Raw genomic sequence first — 27,845 nt, 5'->3', positions numbered from 1 at the left:
GTGCCTCTCTCTTTATTCTTTATTTTACAGTTCACAATTAGAAACCTACTGATAAATTACACGTTCACCCTGCCGTCTGGGGTGTTTAAACGCCTCGGAGTGGTGCAGCCAACCCCATGCCATCGCAGGAAGGTGGCTCAAGCTCCCACCAGGTTACGCAAGGCAGAGCGGGCAAGCAGCCCGCGCCAAACCCCTCCGCAGGCCCTGCTTCACCTGGGAAGCTAGCGGGCAGCAGGAATTATCCCCTAAAAACACATCTGAAATGGAAAAATAGACTGGGTATCATTTCAAGGTTATTTTTTAGACTTGCAAATGCTACAAACATTTTTTTGGGGAAAAAAACCCAAACTTCCAGGGCTGCGGGTCAGCCGGGCAGTATCTGCAGGGAGCAGCCGCCCAGACCGGCCCTTTCTCAGGGCCTCACATCTTGAGCCATTCTCTCCAAAGCCTCCTTTCACAGCGGTAAGTTAGGTCTGTCCCCAGCCATGCATTTCAACATCTGCTTAACTTTGTACACAGCTGCAGCCACCAATTCAGATGTTTCACCAGTGCTACCCACATCCCTGCTCATTTGCTTTTCTGCTCAGAAGTCTCCAATTTCTCAAACCTTTTTTTTTTTTTTGGCCTCCTGGTTCAACCACCTTCTCTTAAAAAGATGGCACACGCTGCACAGGGCATCTGCTGAATTTCAACAAGCTCCTGCAAAAGAAACCCTATGGAAAACACCAGGAGTTTTCATGTCAAGTCTAACTTTATAACACACGGGCGTTATAAAAAAAGCACAGTAGTGCTTGAACCTTCCTTGGCCAAGTGCCCCCAAATTGAGGATCGTGGTGGAGACTGAAGAGCTCCTCCAGCTGGCGCAGGCTCTCTGCTGCAGTGAGGACCGCTGGCTGCGTGCAGACCTGGACTGGCCGCTCCTTGCGGGACATGATCTAACCCAGTGCCGCGGGTGAAACCCAGCTCTGTGCCAAAAACCCACACAAAGCCACCGCCTCGGCACGGGGTAGGAGGGCAGCGCACTACAGTGGGGCGAGACTGCACCACGGGCCACAAATTTCACTCGCAAATTAAAAGACCAAATCCAGAGATGAGGCTACGCGTACCTGCCCGTAGATACTGGTGACAGACGAGTAATGGACAGAACACACCATGAGCATGTATTTGTAAAGAGAGAAAAAAAAAGCAGGGCAAATTGCCTTTGTTTCACTATTATGAAGGAATGTTTTACTGTTTTTTTTTCCTTGTATCCTTCTACAGTTGCTCACCTTTGGCACAAGGAATTCTATGTATCACAAGATTTAATTAATAATAATACTTCATATCAACACTCAGCACTTACATAGCGCTTCTCATATTCAAAGTGCTTTACAAAAGTTTGTGAGTCCTCACAACACCCCTGTGAGGTAGGTAAGTATTATTATCCCCATTTTACAGATGGGGAAACTGAGGCAGAGAGGTAAAGTGACTTGTCCAAGTCTTTATAGGGAGTGGAAACTCATGACGTAGTGGCCCTGTTCTGGTCTCCCTTACGGTGATGTAACACACACAAGCTCCCACAGAGCTATGCTGGTGTAAGCAAAACAATCCAACCCAAGTTTCTCTGGCTCCCAATCCTCCACTCCGATCAACGGACCATACCTGCTCCACCTAAACCAACGGTTCACCTTCCAAAACACCACAGAAAGTCCAGAGCGCAGCAGGAGCGATCGTAAGGCAACATTTACATTAACAGCTCCATAGCTCTGCAGCAGGTTGGACTACACACAGACGTGCTTCTGCCATGCCGCAAGAGTCTAAAGACAACTCAAGTGGTCTCCAGCTCTGCACATGTCAGCTTTGAGGCTGATTCTCTTCTCCCTCAAGTTAGAATAAATCTAGAGCAAACAACGAGGCTGCCCCAGCGGAGAACTCGTATGAGATCCGAACCAGACCTTTTACCTGCTGCTTTGCAGGCACACGCCCCCACTAACACCTTTTCATTCTGGACAGCTTCGGCATGGTTCATTTCACTCCCTCTCTCCGAGTTTGTATCTCTGCATAAAAACAAACTTTCAACATTTCCAACTCATCAGCACCAGCATTGAAACAGCACCATACATCTTTCTAAGACCGATCAATATTTCCAGAAAAGTGTCCATGCATGCAAATATCACATACAAAAACATCAAGAGTGCTGGGAGATGATACCAAGCATAGAGGTGATCACAAGACAGCACACATTTAGTTTTTATTAAAAATACCAAACAACTCACTCTTACTGTAACTATGCCACTTAGATGATCGCTCTAACCTGCACAAGTACAGGTACTTTTCCTCCAACTATTCACCTACCTACCTAGAAAGAAAGAGAAATAGCAAGCGCACACATTTATACTTCCTCAAACTTGGCAGGCATGATTCGTGTGAATGGGAAGGGAAGGTCTGGGGAGGTGAGTGAGATCGTACACTGGGTTTAGGGCAGTGGAGTTTGAAAGAAGTAGAAGGTATCACATGCATCATTACCATCAGTAATCAATCTGATGAAAATAAACCCCCAAATTAGATGGATTCATGTATGACATCCACTGAAAATCTCAAACCCTAAGCACACTGAAGCTGGCAAACATCTTGTGCCACTTCACCTATGTCCAGCAAATAAGATCAAACCTTCAAAAGAAAGTAAAAGGAAGAATAAACCAGCCTGGAGACAACAATCTTCCACAAACCACTTCCCTGCATTATTTTCAAATACAGTTTACTCTTCAGCAGTTTCAGAAAGGAGTGGGGGAGAAAGAGACCCACTACTACTTTTTTTTCAAACTGGCTCAGCACCAGCAGCAGCTCAGAGAGAGGGAGAGAAAAATAATTCTTCAGATGTGATCCTTGGTACTTGATTAAAACGTTGCTTGCCAGCCGACGAAACCCTAAATTGCCAGAGGGTTCGAAGTGGAGTGGATACACGGTGCTGCTCACGCTCCTCTTCATTTGCTATGATATCTGCTCCGTGGGCCTCATCTGTATATCTGCAATCTAGGAGACACCAACATAGGATTTTACTGGAGCACAGGAGTCCATTTTAAATCCTGCACTGGGCACGTCTGTGCTGCACAATTGCAGGGGCAAGCTCCACATGAAGAAAGATCCTGTGACTAGAAATGAGCCTGCTTAACTGAGATATTAGAAAGAAATAAAGGTGAATGTGACTGCTTTGCCTTTAGCAGAAGGGATAAAAGCACAAAGCTGTGCAGAAAAGAGTGCAAGCTGACACTGATTACAAACTCTCCTGGTTCAAGTCTTTAGCCTGGTCCTGCTCACCGAGGGTCAAGCAGAAGCACTGCTCGATCAGCCACGGACAGGACTTTTTACCCTCTTAAGACAAGGCAGCCAGCTATCACTACTGATCCGGTGTCAAGACAGCCACGTCTTGCTCCAAAGGAGCAGAGTTCACACGAGGGGCTGCTAAACCTCTCGTGATCAAAGTCTGCTTTTGCAACAGGAGCTTTTATGTTACATATACTAGACTTTGACACTGCTCCTGCCTCCTCCTGGCTCCAGCTCAAAGCTGGTCACTTATTTCTCATTTCACAAGAGGGAAGTCCCTCTGGCGGCACAAGCACCCTTGGGGAGGTGCACAGCACTTGGCAGGATCAGGCCCAACACGTCATTTGGCAGCTGGTAGGATCCGACCCTGCTGCAAGGCTGTCAGCAAATCTCAGATGGCACCACCCAAAAAAAGGGCAAAACACACCCACATCTCTCCCATTCCCCCCGCCTTGCGCAGTCCTTCTCCAGGGTCAGAGCAGCCTTTGCTCCATCTGCAGGGCTGGGAGCAACCCAAGCAGCGCAATCCCATAGCTGCCATAAGGGACGTGTAAACAAACGTGATCTCTGCTAATCCCAGCCCAGGCTCTGCTAAGCTCAGAGCTGATCCAGCGGCTGCAACGCTGGTTAGCAAACGTCAGGGCAGCAGTTACCCTCTCCGCCTTCAGCCACCCACCGCAGAGCCCTCCAACCCAACCCCAGCCTACCTGTACGTGAGGTGGGGCACTGAGGACATATATGACAGCGTTAGCCATATCTTCAGCTTTGAGACACTGGAAAGAGAGGAAAGAGATTCTCAGTCAAAGGGCACCTCGGGAAGTTAACCACAAGATCACTCCTTTCCTAACCGTCAATAATGAGTTTCGACAGTGTCACTGGGGCATGTCAAAAAGATGCAAGCAAGCAGGAAAAAGTAATCCATTAAAAAATTAACAACGGATGTGTCTGGTGCTGATAATTCTCCATTTGCTGTGAATAATCTTCCTACTGGCAGAGTCATTCTGCCAGGTCAGGCATTGCCAGCCTTACCAAAAATTGCCAGAGAAGCACAAGAAAGCCCATGTTAGCCACCTGCAAGACAACGTGCTCTCCCATCTTGTGCAGGCACGTTTGCTTATCATATCGTCTCTCCAATAAAGAAGTCACAGCCTGCAGAATGTCAGAGCTGACTAGTATTTATATCAAGGAACACCAAAATAAGAGGAAAAATATAGGGATTCGGAAACTGAACCTGAATGAAAATCTGCATAGTGTGTAAGTACCAGTGCAAAATCTGAGGTTTGAGTGCTGAGACTTTGAGGATGCTGATTACACCCTGGAAAGCACTGGGCACTCTGCAGAACAAGTTCCTTGTGCTATTAGCCAGGAGAGAGACTGTTAAACCATAATCAGAGCCACTTCCCTCTGTTTCCATTTCTCCATGTCCTACCCGAATGCTCTCATAGGTTGCAGCAGCTCTCTCCGGGTCATTATCATGAAGTTTAAAAGCAAATCCCGTTTCCACCAGTCCTGGAGATATACACTGGAAAAAAGCAGAGCACATCCTAATAGGATTTGTAATTCCCCTTCAGTAAAAGAATAAAAAAAAAAAAAAAAAAAAAGAGAGAAAACTTTTTAGCACTGAAAAAGCAAAAAACCAAACCCACACAGCTCCTTTTCTATTGTTCTCCTTCCCCACCCTTTTTCTAGGGCAATAGTTTAAGAGAGCAGACTTTGCCTTAACGATTGTTGTGGCAGGTACCCCTGGGGAACCGCTGACAGGTACTTCCCTCTTTATGCCTCAAAGGGACAGAGAAGCAGAGAAAATTACAGAAAAACTTGCAATGCCAATTAACTTCTGGACACATCACTCCTGAGATGCAAGTTCTGAAGGAGAGCAAAGAGCCCAGCTGAGTGCCTGCCTCTGCTGTCACGAGCCCCGCTTGCTCCCCGACAAGCAACTGCCCATATTGTGCTCCCCTAAAGTTTATTATCTGACACAGCTAATTGCTGCTGTACCTTCTCCTCCCCCCAGTCTCTCTCCACCTGGGGAAACAGAGGCATGGAGCCCTCTCGGTGGCCAAGGACAGTTGGCCACAGGACTTGAACATTCCCAGTGTGCTGAGCACTATATCTGCATTTCCTTGCCTGTTTTCCAAAGGGAAAACCTCTGCCCCATAAAGCCTGCCAGCTCTCTACCACCCACAAAAGCAGGAGAGAGGAAGAGAGCCCACAGTACTCACTGTCGCTCGTATATGGGTCTTTGCTTCTCTGAGTTCTTGCCTCAGCCCCTCCGTGAGGGCTGTAACTGCATACTTGGTGGCACTGTAAAAATGCACCACCGACTGTGGCACAACACTGTGGCCGTTCATGCTGAGGAGAGAGCAGAAAGGAAAGTGCTGAGAGGTGAGAGGCAAGCCGAGTCCCAAGAAAGAACCAACAGGATACTCAAACCACTGCAACGAACACAGAAAGAGACACTGACACGATGGCTACGCGAGGAATTCCCCTCTCCTATGGGAAACGCACACCAGAGGCTCTTCTTGACACGGTTTTCTGGAGCTGGTCAAGAAGTTTCAGTCTTCAGCTTTGCACCATCACAAGCGGTTGGCATTATCCTTTTCTCCCTGGTTCAGTCTTTGTTGTATTTAGACCAGCAGAGGTTAAACAACAGTGGTTTGAAAAATCAACCATCGCAATCCTTGGAAAACTCCTCTTCAGGCACCATCAGCCCTCTCCAAGCTCAGAGATCCACTGCCTAAATCCTCTCTACGAGGCAGGGAGGAGGAAGCCCGTGTGGCCGATCCCACATTCCCCCCTTGCGTACCTGTTAATGTTAATAATATGCCCATCATCGATGTTTCTCTCTTTCATGGACTGGTAGGCCTCTCGGGTGCAGATGCTCACAGCCATCACATTGACCTGAGGGATGACAAAAGAAGAAGAAACTCAGACCAGCAGCCCTGCCTGGCACCCTTGGACTTGCCCCCCGCACGCCCGAAGCCGTGGATGCAGGTTCCAGTCCCCACCCCACGGCAATTCCTGCAAATGCCAACAGAGGGAAATGCACATACGCACACCGCACGCCTTGCACACCCCGCGTCACGCCGCAGCAGCAAGCGGTTTGGGCAGGGCAGGCACAGATCCCCTGTTCTGCGAGACAGCCTTGGCCTCTGCCAGAAATAAACGGACTTCACGGTTTTAGGGGCAAGAGTGAGGGTAGAGTGCAAAGTCAGGGAGAGCAAACCCATCTCCCCACAGTCAGCACTCGGTCCAGGAGACAAAGTTGTTTGTTTTGTACAGCACTGAGCACACTGGTGTTTGGGCAGCTGATGGGACACTAACAGCAGGTAATTAGGTCAGCTAGTTAACGAGGAAATCCCCAGATATTGCCTGTCAGAGAGCCAGACGCTCAGAGGCACTGCAAACAGGTCAAAGAGCGTCCCGTGCACAAATGAAGCCAAAGATCACATTGTGCCATGGGGAGGGCCAGGATGGGCAAGTAACCTTGCAGATACGAAAGCCACCAATCTGTCACACTGTCCACTGATATTTTCCCTCAGCCTTAACTGGATAAGCCAGGGAAGAAAGGACACAGCAACTTATCCGGTCCTTTTAGCACAGGATCCAGAGCTTTCCAGGCTCTTGCTCTTTGGACCAGCACTGCCCAGCACCACTGTGGCTCAGATAACCCCAGCCGTATCACCCCTGCAATGTCCCACCGCTAACACGCAGATGCCTTGAGCATTTGCTGACCATAGAACACAGAGTTAAAGTTTCCAGGAAGATGGAGATACGGAAATTCCCACAGCTGGGATACAAAGCACCCAGAGGTGTGTGCACGACTGATGAGCAAGCCACCGCAGCAGCAGTGCTGACTTCTCAAGCGTACAGCGGTCAGAAAAGTAGCTGAAAGGTAGAAAGTATCTGCTGAAGCCCTGTAGAAAGGATGTAACCATTTCAAGGCAGGATGCACTGGCAGGCCCTACCTAATGGCATGTCACTTTGCTAACTAAATGAGCAGGCCAGGCAAGTCTAAAAACACTGCTGTGAACTAAACTTCCAGGAAGAACCAAATTTCTGATGTATCATAAGTCAGATGCAACTACAAATGGGAGGAGCAGCAGGAACAAGGACTTGTGGACAGTGAGTGAAGGATACCTGGGAGGGCTGGCTATCATCATTTGGAAGCTTATAAACAAGAATGGGGCAGGCTAACAAGCACTTGCTAGCACAAAAGGACATGCAAGAGAGGAACATTAGTTTGGAGACCAGCAAGGATGAGGCAGAAAGGGATGGATTTGAGAGATGCAATTACTGAGCAGCACACAAAGGACGAGTGGGGTCAGCTGAAAGATCTTCCAGTCACTGCTTCTGTCTCAGTCATTATTTCCTATTCATTAGTAGAGGCCATGCTTACGAATTCTTGTCTTGGCGATAGATAAATAGCGTGCTTATCTGATCTTGGAGTACCCAGGCAACACAACAAGTAGAGTCATCATCCTCATCCAAGTGCACTTTGGTTGAGCACAGTCACTGACCGATCTCTCAGTCATCACACCTGGAACTACAGAGATAAATCCCCTGGCACCAGGCTGAAGATTTACCTTGGCTGTGCGAGGAAGAAAGGCAGCAGACATGTCAGCAGAAGTGGCACTGTACAACCACCTCAGCGCTGGAGCAAAGCCCAGAGCAGGGCAACCGAAGGCTTTTGGATTTCACAGTAAGGTGGTCAAGGAAAGCAGGAGTAACCCACTCCAGTCTGATATACTAACCGAGTGAGCGGCCAGTCCTTTCAGATATGGATCTGGGCAACTGTTAGTATAAAAAGCCTTGGTGACAAACAACATTTCCGTTTTCCTCCCTGCTCCAGAATACCCTGAACCCACCCTGTCTTTGGTGCAGTTGCTCACTGCTCCACTCCATCTCTGTAGGCCACTAGAGGGTAACATCAGCCTGAAGCCTGAGCCCCAGCTCCAACGCTGTGACTCACAGCGAGCAATGCTTCCTTGCGTGGGTAGAGCTACAACGTTTTGACAACTACTGGCAAAGCAAGATACTAGTCAACAACCACATGGGAAAGTCCAGAGCCTGTACGATAAGACACCCTGGTACAACAAAACAACTGGCTGGAAGGCAGCTGAGCTGGGATTGCCTCACTGCCTTTTGCCAATAGCACCCACAGGATTTTCAGACGAAATCCCACTTCAGGATGTGGAACAGGCACTCAGGAACCTAAAAACATGCCTGTAAAATGAGCAAGTCTTGGGGCTGCATCGCTTCAAGAAACAGTCTAAAGGTCATTGTTATAAATATCCACGCAAGACGTTTTTCAACCTTGTTCTTATTTTAAGAACAAAAGGTTCAAAGGTCCCTTAGCAAAGATGGCCAACATGTCTGCGCTCTGCCTTTGCACAGCGTGCTGCACCGGGCAGCAGGCCTGGGACTGCCGCGTGTCTGTGCTAATGCAACAGAAACAATGAAGGCACATTTTCTAGTAATTAATGAGTTCCAGTTGCCAGGTTGGAAGAGCATAAAAGATCCTGTTCCTGGAAGCACTGAGCACTTCACTTCCCAGAATCAGCCTTTTCTAAGGCATCAAAATTAGTATCCCAGCTCCTAAGCACATATAAAACGCAGGTTACAGAAAACATATCTCTGCACAGACAGTATTAAAAGCAAGAAGAACAGAGCCTCGCTGATCAATGAACAGTGCCAAGAAGAATCAAACCTGCTTAGTGTCTAGAGGAGTGAGAGGATGTATGCTGCAGTCCTCTGTGCCCTGAACAGTGCAAATGGGAAGTTCAGCTTGGATTCCTGGCTGTAAAGGTCAGTAGGTAAAATGTGAAGGAGCTGTTCAAATCCCAGAGCTTGGAGTCAGTGTGTACACAGCACCCAGCCCCGGCTACTCCCGTGCGGATCGGGGACGGCTGGAGGACTTTGCTCCAGCCTCATGTCAAGCACAGCCTCACAAACAAGTAGAGAGAAAAGGTAGGGCAGCTGTGAACCGAACGATGACGGGCTCAGATCCTGCCTGCAGCGACACGCTGTCTCCTGCACACCCACAGAATTTGCTGGCTGGCAGCGCTGGGCTCTGTGCTGCTGTAAAGCGACGGGAGAGGCGATTCCCAGGGTGAGACTCCTGCAGCCCAGGGAGATGCAGCTCCCCCTTGGGATCAAATACCAGACAACCAGGAACTGGAATGCTAAAAAAGGAGGAGGAACAAGTAAATGATAACATGATTTTGATGGTTAGATGCCAAACAAGAAATTTTATGGAATGCGTATACCAAGAGGGAAGCCTGGAAGGAGGGGGCCGCAAATCTCATAAAAAATGCATGGAAACAAACAAACAAAAAAATCAATTTACCAAAAAAGAAAAAAACCCCACTTTTAATTTAAGGCCCTAATGCCTCCTAAATGGATAGATCGATAGCTGTTTAGAAACTTCTCCCGTTTTGCAGGCCAGAAGTACACCAAAACTCTCCAGCAGCATCTCTCAAACCACGCTGCTCACTACCACCTTTCTCCAAGGGACCTTTGGAAGAAGCCTCCCTGCTCCCGCTCGGCTCTGCAAAGCCCAGTGGCCCGTGAAAGGCGCTGGCAACCTTCCCCCGGCCTGACCCTCCGAGAGCTTCGGAGCATGCAGGAGAAACGGGCCTGGCGAGCGTTTCCCTGGGGCTGGTGTGCGACAGCGGGGAGAGCTGTCAGCGCAGATCCCTCCCCAAACCCTCCCCAAACCCCAGCCACGGCACGCTTGGGGAGCGAGATTTCCAAGCAGGGAGGTCACAGCCACAGAACTGGGGACACAGAGCAAAACCCTGAGCTGTTTCTACACTTACCAACAGGCTAAAAAGCAAACCCCGGGCTTGTCAGGCTGCCTAGGCTGAGGTGGGTGAAGCATTTGGCTCCGGAGGGTCCCAGGGCGTCACCTTCACATTAAAGGTGCAAGTGTTATTCAGACAATTACACACAAGCTGAGAGCAAACCCACCAGCTGCTGGGAAGCTGGCGAGAGGAAAATAATCTGCTAGTATATGAAGGAGGCCTGGGTGTCTCGGTCTGTTCCAAGTGCTACGACAGCATTTTTGCCAAGCAGACGAGAGCAGATGTAGCCATACAGATCACCTCTGGGAATAAAAAAATTCCCCCAGCCTGGTTTCCTAACGCTGCACTTGCAGAGCCACCACCCTGCCTCTCCTCCCACCCCATCCATCACCCCGAAGCAGCTCCAAAGGGTGCACACAGCAGCACCCACAAGGAGGGGGACGCCACAGGCTCCCAAAAATTTGAGCCACTGTAAGTACCAACACAGGAGTGTCTCATGCAGGACAATCCCTGTTCCAAAATCTTGCTCCCTAAAAGTGGTGGAATGCGAGTCAAAGGGAGCACTCCCACCTGAGCAGCCAGGGAAGGGAGCACGGAGAGGGGAAGGGCCTTTGGCTGGCAAAAGCCACGTGTCTCCCCAGCCTGCCCACCTTACAAAGAACAAAAGGTCAGAAGAACAAAGAGAAACAAGTGTGAGGGACACGCAGCATCCACGGAGGCATCCACACAAGACGCAAGGACAGCGACCAGGACAAGGAGTAGGTGACCCGCAGGGCCAGGCTTGCAGCGAGACAACGCTGGGAAGTGCCCTGCTTTACACCAGCTCAGCCTCAGCTACACTTCACTTAATTTTCTTTAAAGACTCCATGGCAACCGGGGACAGGGAGATGCGGCTGTGCAGTGACCCAGGCTGAGGGGTGCACAAAAGCCTGGCTGGGCAGACAATGCTGAGCTTGCTTTGGCTGCAGTCACAGCAGCCAGCAGACCGGCCAAAATCCTAACAAGAACTTAATTAGCCGGGATACGGCACCTCTTGCCCTGGCAGCAGGAGTCTGAGGCCTTGATGTACCTCTGTTTTGGTTTACACAGCCCCTGAATCTGCTGCTGGATGAACAGCCACCGGCTGCCACAGGAGCCAACAGATCCCAGCTCACTCCACTGTCGGATATAGTAGCCCGGAGCCGACAGCTTCGAGCACCTTTTCAAACAGACATGTCTTTTCCTTCACTAGGACAAGCTCTCACAGCTGCGGGAGGTGCTGCAGGGTTTCGTCAAAGCCATGAGTTCGACCCTTGTTCCTGTGAGGACGATGCTTTCATGCACAAAAGTATACAGTATAGGAGGGGAAAAATCACCTTCGGTAAAAGCTCCTGTTTCAGCATCTCACCAGCCAGAGCTTCAGGAAGCCCAGTACAAAAGGGCTGTTGCAAGGGCACGCAGACTGGCCCGAGGTTGCCAGTGCTGGGCACCAGAGAAAAGGGCCACCACATAACGACAAAAGATGGAGAAGTCCCAAAAAGATGCACAGCAGCACGCAGGGAGCAGCGCTGCTAGTAAACAGCATGGACTGTTTGCACAGACTCCCAGTTCGGCATATGAAATTGCCTCATTCATATCCAGCTCTAACCAGATTATGGGCAGAAAATTCAGCTAGAAAGACAAAAAGCATTACAGCTTTTTAAGCCAAAAAGAATCTGCCCATTTTACAACCCACTGCTACAACTAACAGGATTAGCTGCAAAAGCCAGTGCTTGGCATTCAATTTCCTATTTTACTGAAGAAAAAAAAAAAAAAAAAAGTGAGGCTCATCATCCTTTGCAAAGCCATGGAGCTAAAGGAAAAAGTGCTGCTGAAGCGCTGTTTTCACAGTCCAAGGTGAAGACATGGCTCAGCAGAGCACGACGTCTTTCCACCTCCCCGATCAGCAAACCCGGGCCACGTCAGAGCCAGCTGGGAAGCAGGTCCTCAGCGCTGCACAGGGGAAGTAAGCAGATGGGGACAATGGTGCTGGTGGCCAGAAGAAATAAAAATTAAGCACACATCCTGCTCTGCCAGAGGCCCTACTCACATCTATCATCGTCCGCCAGCCCTCTGTCTTCCCCGAGAGCAGGGGCTCTGGGCGAGCCAGCCCCGCGTTGTTGATGCAGACATCAACTCCTTGATGAAGGGTCTTGATGGCGGAGAACATCGACAGGATCTCCTCTTCGTTGGAGAGATCGCACTTGTACGGGATGAGGGTCCCCGGATAGCCGGCACTCTGGCATTCGGCTGCCAACTTCTAGGGAAGAGAAAGGAAGGAAGAAAACAGCCATCAGCCTCCTCCTCTCATGGAGCAGCTTATCCAGCCATTTGCTTAAAAACACACCCCAGGGTTAACAAAACACGGCAGGCTTCCTGGCGAGCCTGTCTATAAAGCAGGCACATGGGAAGGATCATTTTAAATGCTAATTAAGAAAAAAGAAGTATCGATATACATGAGAGTCTGAGCGCTCCGGCCTTCAGGTTATTAAACTTGAGGACGCGCTCTGTGCTCGTCCATCACCCCAGGCAATACAGGTCGAGGCGAGCATGTGCTGGCAAAATACAAATAAATACTGCCGCAGCACCGGGCTGCAGGTCTGCCACACGGATAAAGGACACGGCAATCGCATGCCTGACAACTCCTCGTTAGCCACTACCAACAATTATTCCAAGCATCCAGGTCTTTTATCAGACTAGACGATACAAAGCGAAGGAAAGGCGAAGAGCTGCTGCCGACTGCCTGTGTTAATGCGGCAGCCACCACACCAGATCCTCTGGAGGATGCCCTTTACCCTCTGATGCTAATGAGAAGCAGCATCCCATCTCTGATGTGTCGTATTAGCGACAGTGACAGCTCCAGCGCGAGGCGAGAGCCACGTGATGTCTGGTTTCTGCGGAGAGACGGACTCTGGCTACAAACGTCCACCAAATCACTCGAACGCCATCGCCCGTGGCGGTTTCACCAACGTGACATTTCAGAGGATGCAATAAAGCTGCTCTCCTGCCAGAGGCAGCTTCCCCCGCTCCTCACGGCTCCTCCCTGCATACCAAGGACTGAATTCACAGCCGTTTACAAAAGGAGGAGCGAGGCCCAGCCCAGGAGCCCGCTGGCTGGAAGCAGAGGACAGTGAACAGTGGTTGCACATGAAGGTGGCTGCTGACCTGGCCTCAGCCAGAAACAAGGACACAGAGAAGCTGGGCCACCAGCTGCAGCACCCGGGACCACACCAAACACCAGCGGGAAGCTCGCACTGGAGGGATGCTGAGCTTTTTTGCTTGCTATGAGGTACAGCTTCACCTCCCAGACTGTCCCGGCTCCTCCCAGCCCTCCAGGAAGACGCACAGAGAAATTCCCACATTGTGGAGGAGGCAGATGCTGAAACCAGCCCCACCATCTATACCGGCATGGGGAGGAGCCTGGAGAGCCACGCTGGCCTTGGACACAGCTTGTTCTAATGGAAGTGGTGACAAACCAGAGCTTCGAAGGTGTCTTTCTCCCAGGGGAGGCTAGCAAGCCCCCGGGTCCCCTGTCCCTTTCACTTAGCAGAGCTGGTCTTTTGGCAGCTGCCTCAGGGTCAGTCTTGGCCCCAAAACCACCCAGCACTGGCGACATTCACAGAGTCTGTCAGCCAGCCTGATGTCCGAATTCTGAAATAAATATTAGACAAAAGGAAATAAAACGTGGAACATAAGTGAAAGTGGAAAGAGAAGAAAAAAATTTGCAGACAGCACGGCACCCACTCCCCTGGCACGGGCTGGCAGGAGAGCTCGTGGGGCTGCATCAGTTCACAGACACCACCCGACCTGGCGAATGCCAAACCAAAGCAGGGGCCCAGCGTGCCATCCCGCAGATCAGATGCCAGTACGCCCGGGAAACCTGCAGCTTCTGACCCCTGAAGTTTCGTTAGAATCGGCTCTCTGCTCCCCAGCCAGTGCAGCACAGGACAGCCACGTGCCTCAGGGTAACTGGGGGGGCTGGCGACTCGGTTAGATGCCACAAAGTCCAGAAAGGGGAAAAAAATCCACCTGAAGATGTGAATGGGCTCCCAACTCCAAATCATAAAGCGTGCTCTCTGTCAGTGGCTTTTTCTCTTAGCCAAGTTTTACACAGAGCAGGGCTGAGCATCCTTACTGGGAGAGGGACAGACATGCCAGGAGACCTCCAAAGCCTGCTCTGCGCCCCAAGCACATTCATTTTAATTCCTCTGTTGCAAGTGGCTCTGGTAAACTGTTTTCAACGTTTCTCAACATCCAAGAGCACTGCAGAGGTGAGCCAAGTCCCTGAACAGTGAGTTTGAGCTTTTCTGCTTTGCTTTTCACAGAAATCCACAGCTTTCATGGACCACCAGCTGAAACCAGCCCAGGTCTAAGGATCTGGTCCAGAAGCTGCTCTTCTTTCAGGGTACTGCTTCAGTGAAGACCCTGCAGTAACACAAGCATAATTATTACTGCTCTCACAGCACCAAGCGAGAAGGGGACGGACATGCTGGGTTCAGCCCGGAGATCGATACATCCCAACAGCATCTCGGTCTCTGGAGAGCTCTGCTTGGGCTGAGCTAGACAATATTTCTGCCCGACGGAGAGCAAAGGTGCCCCTAGGACTGAATCGTACCTCTCTGCACCCTCCCGCGGCTGGTTTCACTTTGCTATACTTGCAAGCTTGTTGATTATGTGCTGATAATGGTAGAAAAATACATACTTTTTAAAGATCAGAGTACACAATTAAGAAAATGGTTGGGGGAAAAGTCTGCAACAGCAGCATTTAGAAAATTAAAAGCAGTATGAAGGGCTGCCGGAAGGTGCTGAACCACTCCAGGGACGGGGCCTTGTTCCTGCAAAGACACAGGAGGGAAAAATGGGCAAGGGGCCCTCAGCCACGTTCTTCATACCCTGGCACCAAGATGACAGCTTCAGAGCTCTCTCCATCCCACTGCCCAAACTCGAGCACTCCACTAAGGGATCCATCCCATCCAGTATTTGCTTGTAAAGTACCATGGCTCACGTCTGGCACTTTTCCTTCCTAGTTCACCAGGTCATGGCCAAGAGTGCGGTCTTCATTTGCTCTCGGAAGAGGGCTGATGTCCTGGCACCGCCTGCAATTGCCAGACCACATTTAGTTTGCTTGATTGAAAGCTGGGTTGAGTTCTCTTTCCGGTGGTGCCTCCATTTTTCACTGCTGGTGTCAGTGCTCATCACAGGTAAAGCAGGGGGCTGTCTTTCAACGTTACAATACTCACACGCTGCAAGGAAAAGCAGGCACCCATCGCGTCCCGAGGCCGAGCATCACGGTGCATCCCAGAGCTGCGGGGAGGAAAGCTTACAGCTCGCGGCAGCAACCAGCGCAGCTGACCTTGGCCCTGCTGAACTCGAATCAAGCAACGCCAGTGATTCCAAAAGACGAGGGATTGGGATGAGTCTCCCATAAGACGACTCGTGCCAGGAGAGCTGGCTGGAGGGAAGAAAGGCCCATCGGCACGGATGGGAAAGGACAGACAAGCTCATCAACAGCCCGTAGGGAAACGCCATGTTTAATAACTCCGTTTCCATGTTCAGCTGTCACTTTTCACTACTGGGTGAAACCTTTCGCTGTTCAGTAGAGCTCCTCGATGGAGGCAGACAGGGTCTAAACACCACGGGCTGCAGCACAGCAACCCAGATGAAGGAGCAGACGAAACAAGGGGTGCTCTGGACAGCAGCGGCTGTCGTGGAGCTGCTCATCCCATTTTCCCAGTCAATCTCCTTAGCTTGTGTCTCAGATACACCAAGAGAAAGCTCTTTCTCGCTCGGAGAAAGGCTTCTCTGCCACAACTGACCAGAGAAATAAAATATCTCTCAAGATCCTTCTTTCCTGTCTGGTGTCTCGCCGCCTCACACGAGACTCGACATGGATCCTTTCATCTCTCAGACTATACTTGTGCTAACAAATTCTCTTTGAAAATGAAGTGCCGAACACCACTGACATCCAGGCGAAGCTGAACGGGCTTCAACCATCTATAGATAAAGAGTCATCACAGGCTCTTCAAAGAAACATCAACTGCGGGCAAGTTTGCAAGAGAAGACTTATGTAGAGCAACTCTCTGAATTAGAAAGCTTGCAGTATTTTTTCAGAGCATCCGTTAAGTCACTCAATGCTCATTCCACTTTAAGCACACCACATGCACAAGGAGAGAAAAACAAAAAAGGAAAAACCTTGTTTTCCAGATTGCTTAAGCAACTTGAGAGTGACCATCAATACAGAGAGGGCCAGAGCACCTCCAGCAGCTGGAGGTGTAGATGTGAAACAAGAGCTGAATGCCTCTGTACCACAACGTTATCACTGGATGCTTGGAAATGGGCAGCCAGGTGCTACAGGTACTGGTACAAACTGGAATAATGCAACCTAAAGAAAAAATAAAGAGCCTATGCATTAAAACCTTTAACCTAGAGACACTCACTGCCATGGATGCAAGCCCTCCCCCACGTAACTCTGCTACGCTACCCAGCAGGGACACAGTACCCGGGAAGCTCTGCAACACCCATGACAGACCAGCTTCCCACAAAGGGCATGGGAAGAACTCGTGTGATGCAACGAGCCGATGCGGCAGTATTCACGCACACTGCGATGTCTCTCTCGCTTAGACATCAATTTTTCCATTGACATCACCGTGATTTATCTCAGCTTCCAGCGCTGCTGGATGAATGGATGAGCAGATAAAAAAAACCACCTAACACCTATGTGTAAGTAAGACAAAGAAGAATACCTGGTCATGATGCTTACTATAGACAACTACTTAGTTGTTTGCTTTTGACGGTCTAAAAGCATGCCTCGCATTTATGGGATGTTTTCCATATGTTAATAACACATCAGGTGTCCCAAGAAGGGGTTAATGTTCTCTGTGTGTGCAACACTCGGGAAGGGCACAGTGCCATGCATTTAGATTCAGTCTTGGTAAAATGGTTTTACAGAACTAATTGATACAAACATTTAAGGGGACTCTTAAGGGGAGGAAAAAAAAGAGAGTCACGTAGGGCTTTATTTGGCAAACCATCCTATTAACTTCAGACGCATTTAGTTCAGAGAGATTGAAGCCAGAAGAAGTCATTAGGTAATTTTTAATCTGACCTGCCATTCATCACAGGTACTTGCATCCTACTGATTTAGCTTACGCTTAAACACATCGCTGTACCAAGAAACCAACTGGAGAGAAACCAAAGTCACCCCAATTACCTCTGCTATCTAAAGGAAATGAAGGAGAAAAACCCTAACGAACAGCACCACAGTTGTGAAAGAAAACTGGGGGCTTACAAATCCTTTCATTTTACTGATTGGCAAGTTTGAAGCTTCTTTTAATTAAGATTTAATACCAGTGCGACAGCAGAATAGAGGAAGAGCTACATAGCGAATAAAGCACTAGACTGAGGTTTATTTCCACCGTGTGCTCTGTGACCACTGCAAGATTCAGAGCTGTTTCCCCACCTGCAAAGCAGAGATAATCACACTCGAGCCCCCTCCTAGGGCCGAGGGGGACTTGGGGCTTTTTGTCCATATATGATCCAAGGACGAGTATTACTCCACATTTGCTCCAGCTCCTTTTGCCCGATTCCAGGTGCCCAGACAGGGCCTCCATGGGAGTCTAAAAGGAGTTTTCAAATGAATAAAACAGTAACGTGATTTCTCCTTCCCTCTCCTGAGCTTTAAATCGATGCTTTTCGCTGATTGTTTGCCATCGCCGCTCCTCAGCTCTGATCCGTGCCTGTTCCAGGACGGCAGGCAGAACGGTGGGGATGGCAAAGCTCGGAAAATAAGGTCTGAAGGAAAAGCAAACGTGCAGTACTCAGCTGGGGACACCAATACCAAAACCTAGTACAGACGAAGAAGGACTAGCACCAGTTTCAGACCATTTACCTGAAGTTCATCTGAAGTACAGGCTGCCTGAGCAGGCAGACTGAATTTTTCACACTGGTCCAGAAACAGACCACCTCTCAGCACAGGCAAAGGAAAAAAAAGTGATCAAAACTTGGACAAAATTTAAGTCCTTGTATGTATTTTTTTCACCCTGTATCATCCTAGATGTACTGACTTTACATTCCTTGCAAAGACTCACAGGTGGCACACAAAATCAGCACTCATGTAATAAATAATCCAGAAAAATCCGATCTCATTTTGTGGAAGAGAAGGGAATAAAACCGTGGGGTCCCTCTTGGGCCCATTTGCTGTTTTATCCACTTCCAGCAGCGAGAAGCAGACCGTGGAGAGGCATCTAAGGGGTAACAGTCCCAGCCGGGTCGTCGTGACTGCGGTCATCAGCAGGGTTACAGAGCACGGCACGGCAGCCCTCCCTCCTGCCGGGCTCCTCACACCCGTGGTGCTGCCACAATTTACCATACCCACTGGAGACAGCACAAAATTACATCTTGGCATATCCCCGGCATCAGCTGTCCGGGACATGTCCTGAATGCCACCCAGGCTCCGGACACCAAACGTCAGCACGGCATCTGCCCTTGGCCCAGCAAACCTGTCCCAGGGGCTCTGTAAGGGCCAAGCAACATCCTGCCCACCGCCTCCTCGCCCACCACCTCCTCGCCCACCACCTCCTCGCCCATGGGTGCGGGGTGGCCCCAGGGAGCCCTTCAGCTGGTTTCATCCCAGGCACTGAAGCCAGCCTCCCTGCTAAACAGGGGTCTGCTTGAGCAGTCACGTCTTCCCAGTACTGGTAATTGGCCTACCAGACAGCTCCAGACTCACATTGCTTTTTTCCAAGCCCTCCCTGCACTTTTTCAGTAGTTAAACAACCAAGATTATTTTTTTTCCTAGCACACTCCATTTTAAATTCCCAGTCTCATACACACAAGCCGAGTCGCCCCATTTATTCTGCCCCGAAGGTCCCTGCTACCTTAAGGCATTCAAACAACCGCTCCTTACGTCAAGGCTGAAGGCACTCTTTTTTCTTTTTACTGCTTGCTCAGATCACGTTGCTACGGGCTGGCGTGGGGGAGGAGGAAACACGCTGCTCCTCCGATGACAGCTCATTAGAGCAATATCTCGCGCTCACTCTGAGGTACAACTACCCTAAAACAAGCGTCGCAGGTGCCTGCCTGCCCTTCAGCCCCGCCACGCATAAAGCAGGTGCCCACGCAAGCCGGGCCCGTGGATGTTCTTCTTCCTCAGAGAACCCCAGAACTCTTATTAAGACTGAAGCTGCTGTCTGGAGGTCTTCCACCAGCCCTTGGCTGCCTTTGCAAGCAGGGTTCGAAGACCACGTAGCTCCAAGATGCCCAAGTGCCCGCACACGGCAGGCCCGATGGTCCCCGCGTCGCAGGCTGGATCGCTGCCCGTTCGAGCGCAGATTTCCAAGGCAACCTGCGAACGCAGCACGCGGAGGGCAGAGCCGAGCCCGAGCTTCAGCACCCTCACATCAGGGCACATGCCTTCTGTGTCATCTCCACAAGCGAGCACACCTCCACCACGCTCAAGGAGTCGAAAAACATTTCCTTACTTATTTTTAATTAAATCAAATTCCACCTAATCTTGCAGCACTGAAGGTCTGAGATGCCCAGCGATAGCCTGAAGATCTAGGGCGTGATCAGAGGTCCACAGAAACCATCGGCACATGCCCACTCTGAATAACGTGTGTTGTAACCAAGTGTATCACCGTACCTTGTGGGTGAGACTCGGGAGCACTCCCGAGGACAGCCAGGACCCGTTCCCAGCTCTGCCACAAGCTCACCGGCAGGCTTTCCCCCTCCCCAGCCCCAGTGTCCCCACCTGCGAGACGAAGAGGCAGCAGATGACACCCAAACAGCGAGCTCGTCACTGGGGGGCCCAGGAAAACCTGAGCATCGATGGCGGCCGCTGGGCTCCAGGAGCTTGGCCGGGCCCCACGCCTCGCTGCGACACAGCACGCCTGCCGGCACGGCCGCCTGCACAGCACCCGCTGCTGTCACCGAGAGCTGTACCCCAACAGCAGCGCTCGCCTCGGATCACGGATCGGCCTCTTCCCCTCTCCACACGCCGGGCTCCGCTCCGAAGCCCGCAGAGCTGGATGTTTTCCCGCTCCTCCCCAGCGCCATCCCCACGGCAGCAAGCGAGGGCAGGGCGAGAGCCGCGGTCCCCGCACATCCCCGTCTCATCAGCTCCCGTGTAATCCTCAGCAAATCCTCTTCTGAAGAGGCAGATTAACACACGCCTGGAGAGGAGCGAGCCTTCCCCCTCCAGCTCCCAGTGCTCCCCAGTACCAAAATTCAGATCACAGAATCACAGCATGGTCGGGGTTGGCAGGGCCCTCTGTGGGTCCCCCAGCCCAACCCCCTGCCCAAGCAGGGTCACCCAGAGCAGGCTGCACAGCACCGCGGCCAGGCGGGGCTGGAATATCTCCAGAGAAGGAGAATCCACAGCCTCCCTGGGCAGCCTGGGCCAGGGCTCCGTCACCCTCAGAGGGAAGAAGTTCTTCCTCATCTTCAGCTGGAGCTTCCTCTGCTTCAGTTTGTGCCCGTTGCCCCTTGTCCTGTCGCTGGGCACCACTGGAAAGAGTCTGGCCCCGTCCTCCTGACTCCCACCCTGCAGATATTTAGAGGCATTTCGAAGGTCCCCTCGCAGCCTTCTCTTCTCCAGGCTGAACAAGCCCAGCTCCCTCAGTCTCTCCTCGCAGGAGAGATGCTCCAGTCCCCTCCTCATCCTCGCAGCCCTCCGCTGGACTCTCTCCAGCAGCTCCTCATCTCTCTTGAACTGGGGAGCCCAGCACTGGACACAGCACTGCAGATGGGGCCTCACTAGGGCAGAGTAGAGGGCAAGGAGAACCTCCCTCGCCCTGCTGCCCACACTCCTCCTAATGCACCCCAGATGATGGGTGCCGGATTTTAAGACGCCCCAGCTTGACACCCCACTGCCAAACGTGACGAAGGCTCCCGCACGCCCCAGCCCAGGCGCAGCAAGCGGCAGCAACCGCAGGGATTACCCCTTCCATCACCGCGCAGCTGCGGGTGCCGCGATTAAACATCTGTAGCAACGCCGACGGACACGGCGGGCTCAGCGCTGCTCACACCTACGCCGATGCTAAGCCCCGGTCAGGCCGAGCAGAGCTGCAGCCGATCTGCACGAGCCTAATGGGGAGAAAAGTCTGGCTGAAGGAGCAAGACCCCAGATCCTCTGCTCCCACCCTGCCCTATGAACCAGGGTGGGTGCAAACCCACCCAGGAAATCACCACTGACACTTCCCACACGGACACCGGCAGCAGCGAGGGTTAAAGCTCGACTTTGGCACAGCCAGTGCTTTCTGCAGAGCTTTAACTATTAACAAGCCCCAGGACCACCACCATCGTATTTACAGCCTCTCTGCCCCATGAACCCAAAACGCAGATCAGAATAAAACCCCTCCAGGTCCGAACGCTGCCCCCGTACAGCCCCCCCACCTCCCCAGGGCGGCAGCTGCCAGGTTTTATGTGGGAAAACTGAGGCACGGGACAGCCACCCGATCTGCCCCGTTACCTAGGAAGGCAGCAGCAGAACCAGAACCCCACCACATCCCCAAAATCCCGGAAAAGGCTCGGTTATTCCTTATTTTTAAGGCTGCAAGCACAACATACCCTGGTATCGCTGTGCTATTGCAAAGCCACAGAGAACCAAAGAGCAGCAGAGAAGGGGGGGGGCTGCTGCGATAAAGGACATTTTGGGAGGAAGGAGGAGGAACCCAACCCCCTTTAAAAGCAATCCTAGCCCCATGCACCTCCTGAGCTTCAAGGCTGAGGAGAACCATCGGGACAGCAAAGCATTTGTTCCCACTACTCAGAACAGCAATTACGGGACCTCATCTAGCCACAAAAGCATCTGGTCAGGGACAAACGGCAATAAAAGCACCTCGGAGGCCTTGAGCACCCACCGTCCCCGAGGCAAGGCCTTCGCCAAACACAAAACCAGCCCCTCCAGAGGCCAAGGAGATTCTGAAGGTCGCTCATTTACACATTTACAATCCCATACCTTGGGATTATCCTGCCTGGAGCTGCTCCTCCTGTCTTAAAAAAAAAAAAAAATATCATTCGTCGGGCTACCACACAGCCCAACAGCTCTGCAGCCTGCAAGCCAGGAGAGCGACGGGGCAGAGGAGAGGGGCAGCGATGAGGTCCACGACCAGCACCTGGGGACGGCAGCTCATCCAGCTCCGGCACAGGGAGGACGGGAGCCGCAGAGGCTGCCCAGCGGGTGGGAGCCGGGCACCAAAACTCACACCTCTTGCGTTCAGCCATGAGCCCGTTGCTGTAAATCACGAGATGAAGACACTGCGGGCACAGAGGCAAACCTGTGTTTTCAGGAACACCCCACGAAACCCAGTCTGGGCTGCAGGGCACAGGGACAGACCCCACCACGGGGACATCCACAGCTCGACTGCCCCGGACAGACATTCACAGGGGGAGGCCAAAGTTTTTACCAGTTGACCTCCACGCCATCAACATCATTCACACGACGTAATTAAACTCCACATTCAGGTACTACGAAACAATTTAGCCGTTAATTAACCACCTTGGAGCACCGAAGGGGTCAAGAACCTCACAGCCTGGTGGAAGCAAACAGCCAGCCTGCAAATGGCTCCTCGGGATGCTCAGCTCCCGGGAGGAAGGCTCGGCTACTTCTTCCTCCTCCCACACCACCAGAGCGCTGCTTGCCGAAGAGAGCACCGGCGTCTTCAGAGATCGGCCTGCTCGAGTCTGCAATCAATAGCTCAGCTTATCAAAGGCTTTTTCTTGAGCACGATTTAACCTTGACAACGCAGTCCCCGGCTATAAATGTTACCTTTGATCAATAACTGTCACAAATGCATTAGAATGAATCGGTTAAACCTTGTATTTTAAACCGCATTTATTGCTTCCTGCACAGCCTGTTCTGAGAAAAAGAAAAAAATATATATATATTTTTTGTTTACAACATGACATCCATGATTAAATCTCTCCAACACCTTTGATCTTGGCCTGGATCTCTCCTCGCTCAGAGGGGCAGAAGGTCGGTGGGGGGACCTGCTGCCCTCCCAGAGCAGCAAAGCAGGTCCCCCCACCGACCCCCTGCCCCTCTGGCAGAGCAGCCAGGTCCCACTGCTTCAGGGGATGCTCACCAGTCTCCCCGAAGCAGCCAGATGTTTTGTTCTTTGGCCTGCAGCAGACCCAAAGCATTCCCCTCGCAGATCGGGATCCCAGGGGAAGCCGTACAAGACGAGCCAGCCGGCACGCTGAGTTGTGCAGCTCCGCTGAAAAACCTCACAAAAAAGGGACAGACGCCCCTGGCCACCTTCCAGCAAGGTATCAAAGGAATGAAGGAGCTGCTGGAAGATTTCTGGCAAAAATTCGTGCAGCAGCATCCAGTGCTGCCTGACCTGAAGCAGGTGGGGCTGCCCCAACCGGAGCTTCTCCCACCGGCGACGGCCCCGGTCACGCAGCCGCCATGCATGCACGGATCCAGAGGAAGAACTCCTACCGGTGCTTTTGCCATTCTCTACAAATATAAAAATACATGCAATCAAATTTGACTGTTAAAAAAGAGTGCGATACCAAGCAAACTCTTCGGAAGCAGCTCCCTGTCTCCTGCCTTCCTGTGATCCCGAAGAAAAGCACCGGAATACCTCGATGCTTTTACCATGCCTCTGAGCCAGACCCTACGTTTACCCCTCCCAAGCTTCCCCTCATCCCAGGGGAAGAACACTGCAAAACAAAACTTCTGCATCATGCTTAAAAAAAGATCAGAGAGCGTTTTACCAGTTGGGGGATGGGGGGAACTTCTTGTCCTGCACACAGAGAGCGACCCCGTATCTGCGGTCACTCTACCATTTTGTGCCGCTGCAAGAAGTCAGACACAAAACATGAATTTCTGGAGACTGTCAGGAAGAACTTTCATTGACGAGCCTTGTAGGGAAGCCATCAAAAGCGCCGCTCTGCCTTTTGTCTGCGGGATGGAGTGACTGCAGCTCACTGTGCCTTCCGTACCAGCTAAGCTGCGCGAGGTCACTAAATCCCAGCAAAGCTGCTCGGCGCTGGAGACCCCCGTGCTCAGCGAGGGGGTCCCTGTGAAGGTGACCAGCTAACAGGGAGCAGCTGCCACCAAAGCCTGCTCTTGCAGGCTGCTAAAAACTCTTGGCTAATTCATGAAGGCACTGACGCTCGCTCCCGACTTGGAACGTGTGGAGGCATCTGAAGAGCAGAAAACACTCAGCAAGAGCACATGCCAAACGTCTGTGCCAGCTGCTCGTACCTCTCGGCTTCTCATTTAAAGCAAGCTTTCAACCCAAATTATCTCCTGGCACGCAAAAGTAAAATAAAGCCATTTTAATCACATCCTATTCCTCAAAGTCTGACTACAGTAAAAAAGTTCCTGCTGGAGAACCCACACGTGGAGTCTCCACTCACAAGGGTGGCTCGAGGAGTGGGGAACACGAGGCTGCAGGAGGGTCAACGCCGTGGTCTAAGGGGTCCCAGCCAGATACGATTACAGAGGGGAAACCCAGGCGTCGGAGCCTGCGCTGGCTGTGCCTGCACGTACAAAGATGTGACAACAGGAAAATCAAATCCAGTCTTGAAATGACAGCACCGAAGTCAGCCGGAACACTAACTCAAGGCAAGTCGAGCACGTGGCTTTTCTACAGAGCCAGTGGAAGGGAAAAGAATGAAAAAAAAAAAAGAGAGACTTTTGCAGGTTTTGTAAGCCATTAACATTTTTATTTCAAAAGTCAAATAAAGAGCACTGGAGCCACGACACGGGTTTAACATCAAAACCACAACTTTGCAATTCCTTCGTTACCTTGCCTCAAGCCCTCGTCTGATTTTCCAAGAGATAAAGAAATCTTGACATTGCATTTATTGCCCGAGTTAAACTCCCCACAAGACAACGTATTCTTTTGGTCACCAGTTTACAGTAGGTTATAAAACCACCATACAGAGTGGTTCCAGCCACTTCACCTTACAACGGATGACTGGTGCATAGCGTGAATGAAAACACACGCTTTTGTGCTACAACACGGGTGCTGTGTTCCTGGGTTTGAGCCGTACTGTTGGCACTCTTTCCACTTCAAGCTGCCTTGATTTATCTCCCAGGTCTGCTCCTCAGTATGCAGTTATCCACAGCGGTATTTCGCGAATTATCCAATTTTATACCGCAACAAGATTTGTCCTGCAGCAATCACGGCCGCGATGCTCTAACCTCTCCTCTGTTCACACCTGGCAACGCCAAGCCCTCAGCTCCTTCCTCGTTCTCTCCTCTCGTCCCTCCGTCGCCGCGCCCCAGCCCCGAGCATCGGCAGCGCTTCCCCCACCCTGCCCCTCACGTGGGACCCCAAACCAGCGCATCCTTCGTCCCCCCACCAAGGCTCCCCGCAACGACGGCTTGGAAAACCAGCAGCCGGAGCTAACCGATGAGTGTATTTTGTGGACAGATCTGGTTACACAATAACTAATCAAGGTAACGACGTGCTCGCAGAGCGCCGACGGCAGGCAGGACCTGCCCGTCGCCTTCCCACCGCCCGGAGCAGCCGAAGCCCCTCCAGCGGGCAGGAGCCCCAGCAGCAGCTCCCGAGACGGGGTCTGGCCGCGTCGCCCGCTGCAGCACGGTCATCCCCTGCACCAACGCCAGCTCCTGCTCCTCCAGACAGTTTCCTACAGCCACGGCCAAAGTCCCAAGTCCCAGCGCGAGCTCAACAGCCTGATGCCTGAATACCTTCCTCTTATTTTTTTTTTTTTAAAGAAAAAAAAAACCACAAGGTGACACTCCTGGAGGAAAGCTTCGTTATGGTGAACAGCTCTGCTCCGAAGGCACGGCAGGACTCATCTGTGCCGACACACGCGTTCCTGGCAGCCAGCGGAGGTGATGGACCTGTTCCTGGAATGACCCTGGACCACCTCGTGCTCCAGCACCATCCCCTCCCTGAGCAAGCAGCACCTCCAGGATTTTCTTCCTCTTTAAGGCAACATGCTTCACAATAAATAAAATCAGAATAGCAATGGAGCAAAACACAGGCCAGACACCTACCGAAGCTAATGACCGTGCGCTGCTAACACTGTTGGGTTCTTAGAGAGGAGAGGAGCGAGAAGGAAGCAGGGACAAACATCAGCCGCGGCGTTAAAGGCAAGTTTTTGAAATCCAACAGTAACCAGGGCCTTGGAAGACATCAAACAGCACAGCTCAGCACACACGCACACCGCACAACCCCGATAAATCACCTACATCAAACGTGACTGTGTTTTGTGCAGACTCCAACAAAAAGGCAAAGCCTTTACAAGACTACTCTTTCCTAAATCTATACTGCATTGTTGCCAGAAAAGTTTCAGAAAGGAAAGCTTTCGGGCTTCAGAAAGGAAGGAAACTCCTCTGTAGCTCTGAAGGAAAACACAGGTTTCATTGATTTTCTTTGCCAAAGAAAATCAAAAGATTTCAAAAGAATACCAGAAGAAAGAGCAGTATTGGAAACGGCAATCTTGGAAATGGCTTTTCTTTCCTTTTTGGAGGAGAATGGGAAGCAACAGCATCCTCTGCAGCGTCCCTTCCCCGGCACGGCGAGGCTACGAGAGCCTCGTGGAGCCGGGCTGCGGCAGCGCCTTCGCCACCCTCCGCCGCGGGCGGGAAGCCTCGGGGGAGCTCGACGCTCCCCGCCAAGCGCGGCACCGAGACCCCGGGCAGCCCAGGACCAGCAGCCAGCCCCAGAGCACGGCTCAGCACGCCGCATCGCTGCGTTCTGCCCTCCCTGCACGCGCTGCCCTTCTGATTCACAACGAAGAACGGAAAAAGTTCGGTTTCCTCCGAGCGTTTCTGTGTTTAACCCCGCTCCTCAGCGGCAGCGGCAACGTCCAGCCTTGTTTTCCATGATTTTTCGGACGATTTATTCCTGCACGCAGCGAGTCCTTAGCGATAGCCTGTGGTGAGGACACACAGACACGGGGTGCTCGCGCGGCTCTCCCTGGGCTCGGCAGCCACCAAACCGAGGTGACAACGCTCCCGCTGCCGGACCGTAACTTTTCCTTCCCTCGGAGGAAACTTCTCAAAGTAAATCAGCTTATACAGCTGCGAGGTAAAGCCCACGGACGCAGCCCGCGATGGAAGCGGGATCCCGCAGAAACTGTTTCTTCTGAGCACCTTCAAGGCTCGGAGGGTTCTGACCTGGCCCCGGAGATGCTCGTGGCAGCGGGAACCCCGCGCTCAGGGCCGGAGCCCCGTTCTCAGCGGAGCTCGGGGAGCGTCCGGCTGCCGGAGCCCGAGGGCCGGTCACACCCCACCGGCAGCCGGGCCCCGCTCCCCCCGCCGCAGCCCTCACCCCGGTCACGGGCACCTCGGACCCCCCTCGGGCAGCGTCCGACCGGTCGGCCCCGCTCCCCCGGGCCGGGAAACCCCCGCGGGGCCGCGGCACCCCCGCACGGCGGGGCCCGGCTGCCCCCTCCCGCAGGAGGACCCCGACCGGCGGGGAGCCGGGGACCGGCCTCGGGGCGGGGAGGGAGAGCTCGGCTCGGCCCGGCCCGGCCCGGCTGCCGGCAGCACCCCCGCCCCGGCGGGGCCTCCCGAGGAGGCGGCAGCGGCTCGGCCGGGGCCCGCCCGCGGGGGCTCCCCCTCCACCTCCCCCCGCCCCCCAGCCCCGGTACCTCGATCTTGTCGACGCTGCGAGCGCAGCCCACCACCTTCATGCCGTGCTGCACCAGCGCCCGCGCCACGGCCGCGCCGATGCCCACCGAGGCGCCGGTCACCAGCGCGACCCGCCCGCTCCAGCGCTCCATGGC

General features: G+C 52.2%; 1 protein-coding gene across 1 annotated transcript; it reads right to left on the bottom strand.

Annotated features, from left to right (window-relative positions):
- Window positions 1–37: 37 nt before the first annotated feature.
- DHRS11 (dehydrogenase/reductase 11) lies at window positions 38–27,845 on the bottom strand. The gene is made up of 7 exons (XM_075440446.1): window positions 27,711–27,845; window positions 12,178–12,387; window positions 6,110–6,204; window positions 5,526–5,655; window positions 4,733–4,825; window positions 4,011–4,076; window positions 38–3,012 (listed from the first exon to the last, which is right to left on the bottom strand). Exons 1-7 carry the CDS (start codon window positions 27,840–27,842, stop codon window positions 2,971–2,973), a joined length of 768 nt encoding a protein of 255 aa, XP_075296561.1. The 5' UTR covers window positions 27,843–27,845; the 3' UTR covers window positions 38–2,970.

Source organism: Opisthocomus hoazin, chromosome 20 (assembly GCF_030867145.1).
Source record: "Opisthocomus hoazin isolate bOpiHoa1 chromosome 20, bOpiHoa1.hap1, whole genome shotgun sequence".
NCBI lineage: Eukaryota > Metazoa > Chordata > Aves > Opisthocomiformes > Opisthocomidae > Opisthocomus > Opisthocomus hoazin.
The sequence above is the reverse complement of the archived record's forward strand: the minus strand, read 5'-3'. Positions and strand labels throughout refer to the sequence as shown.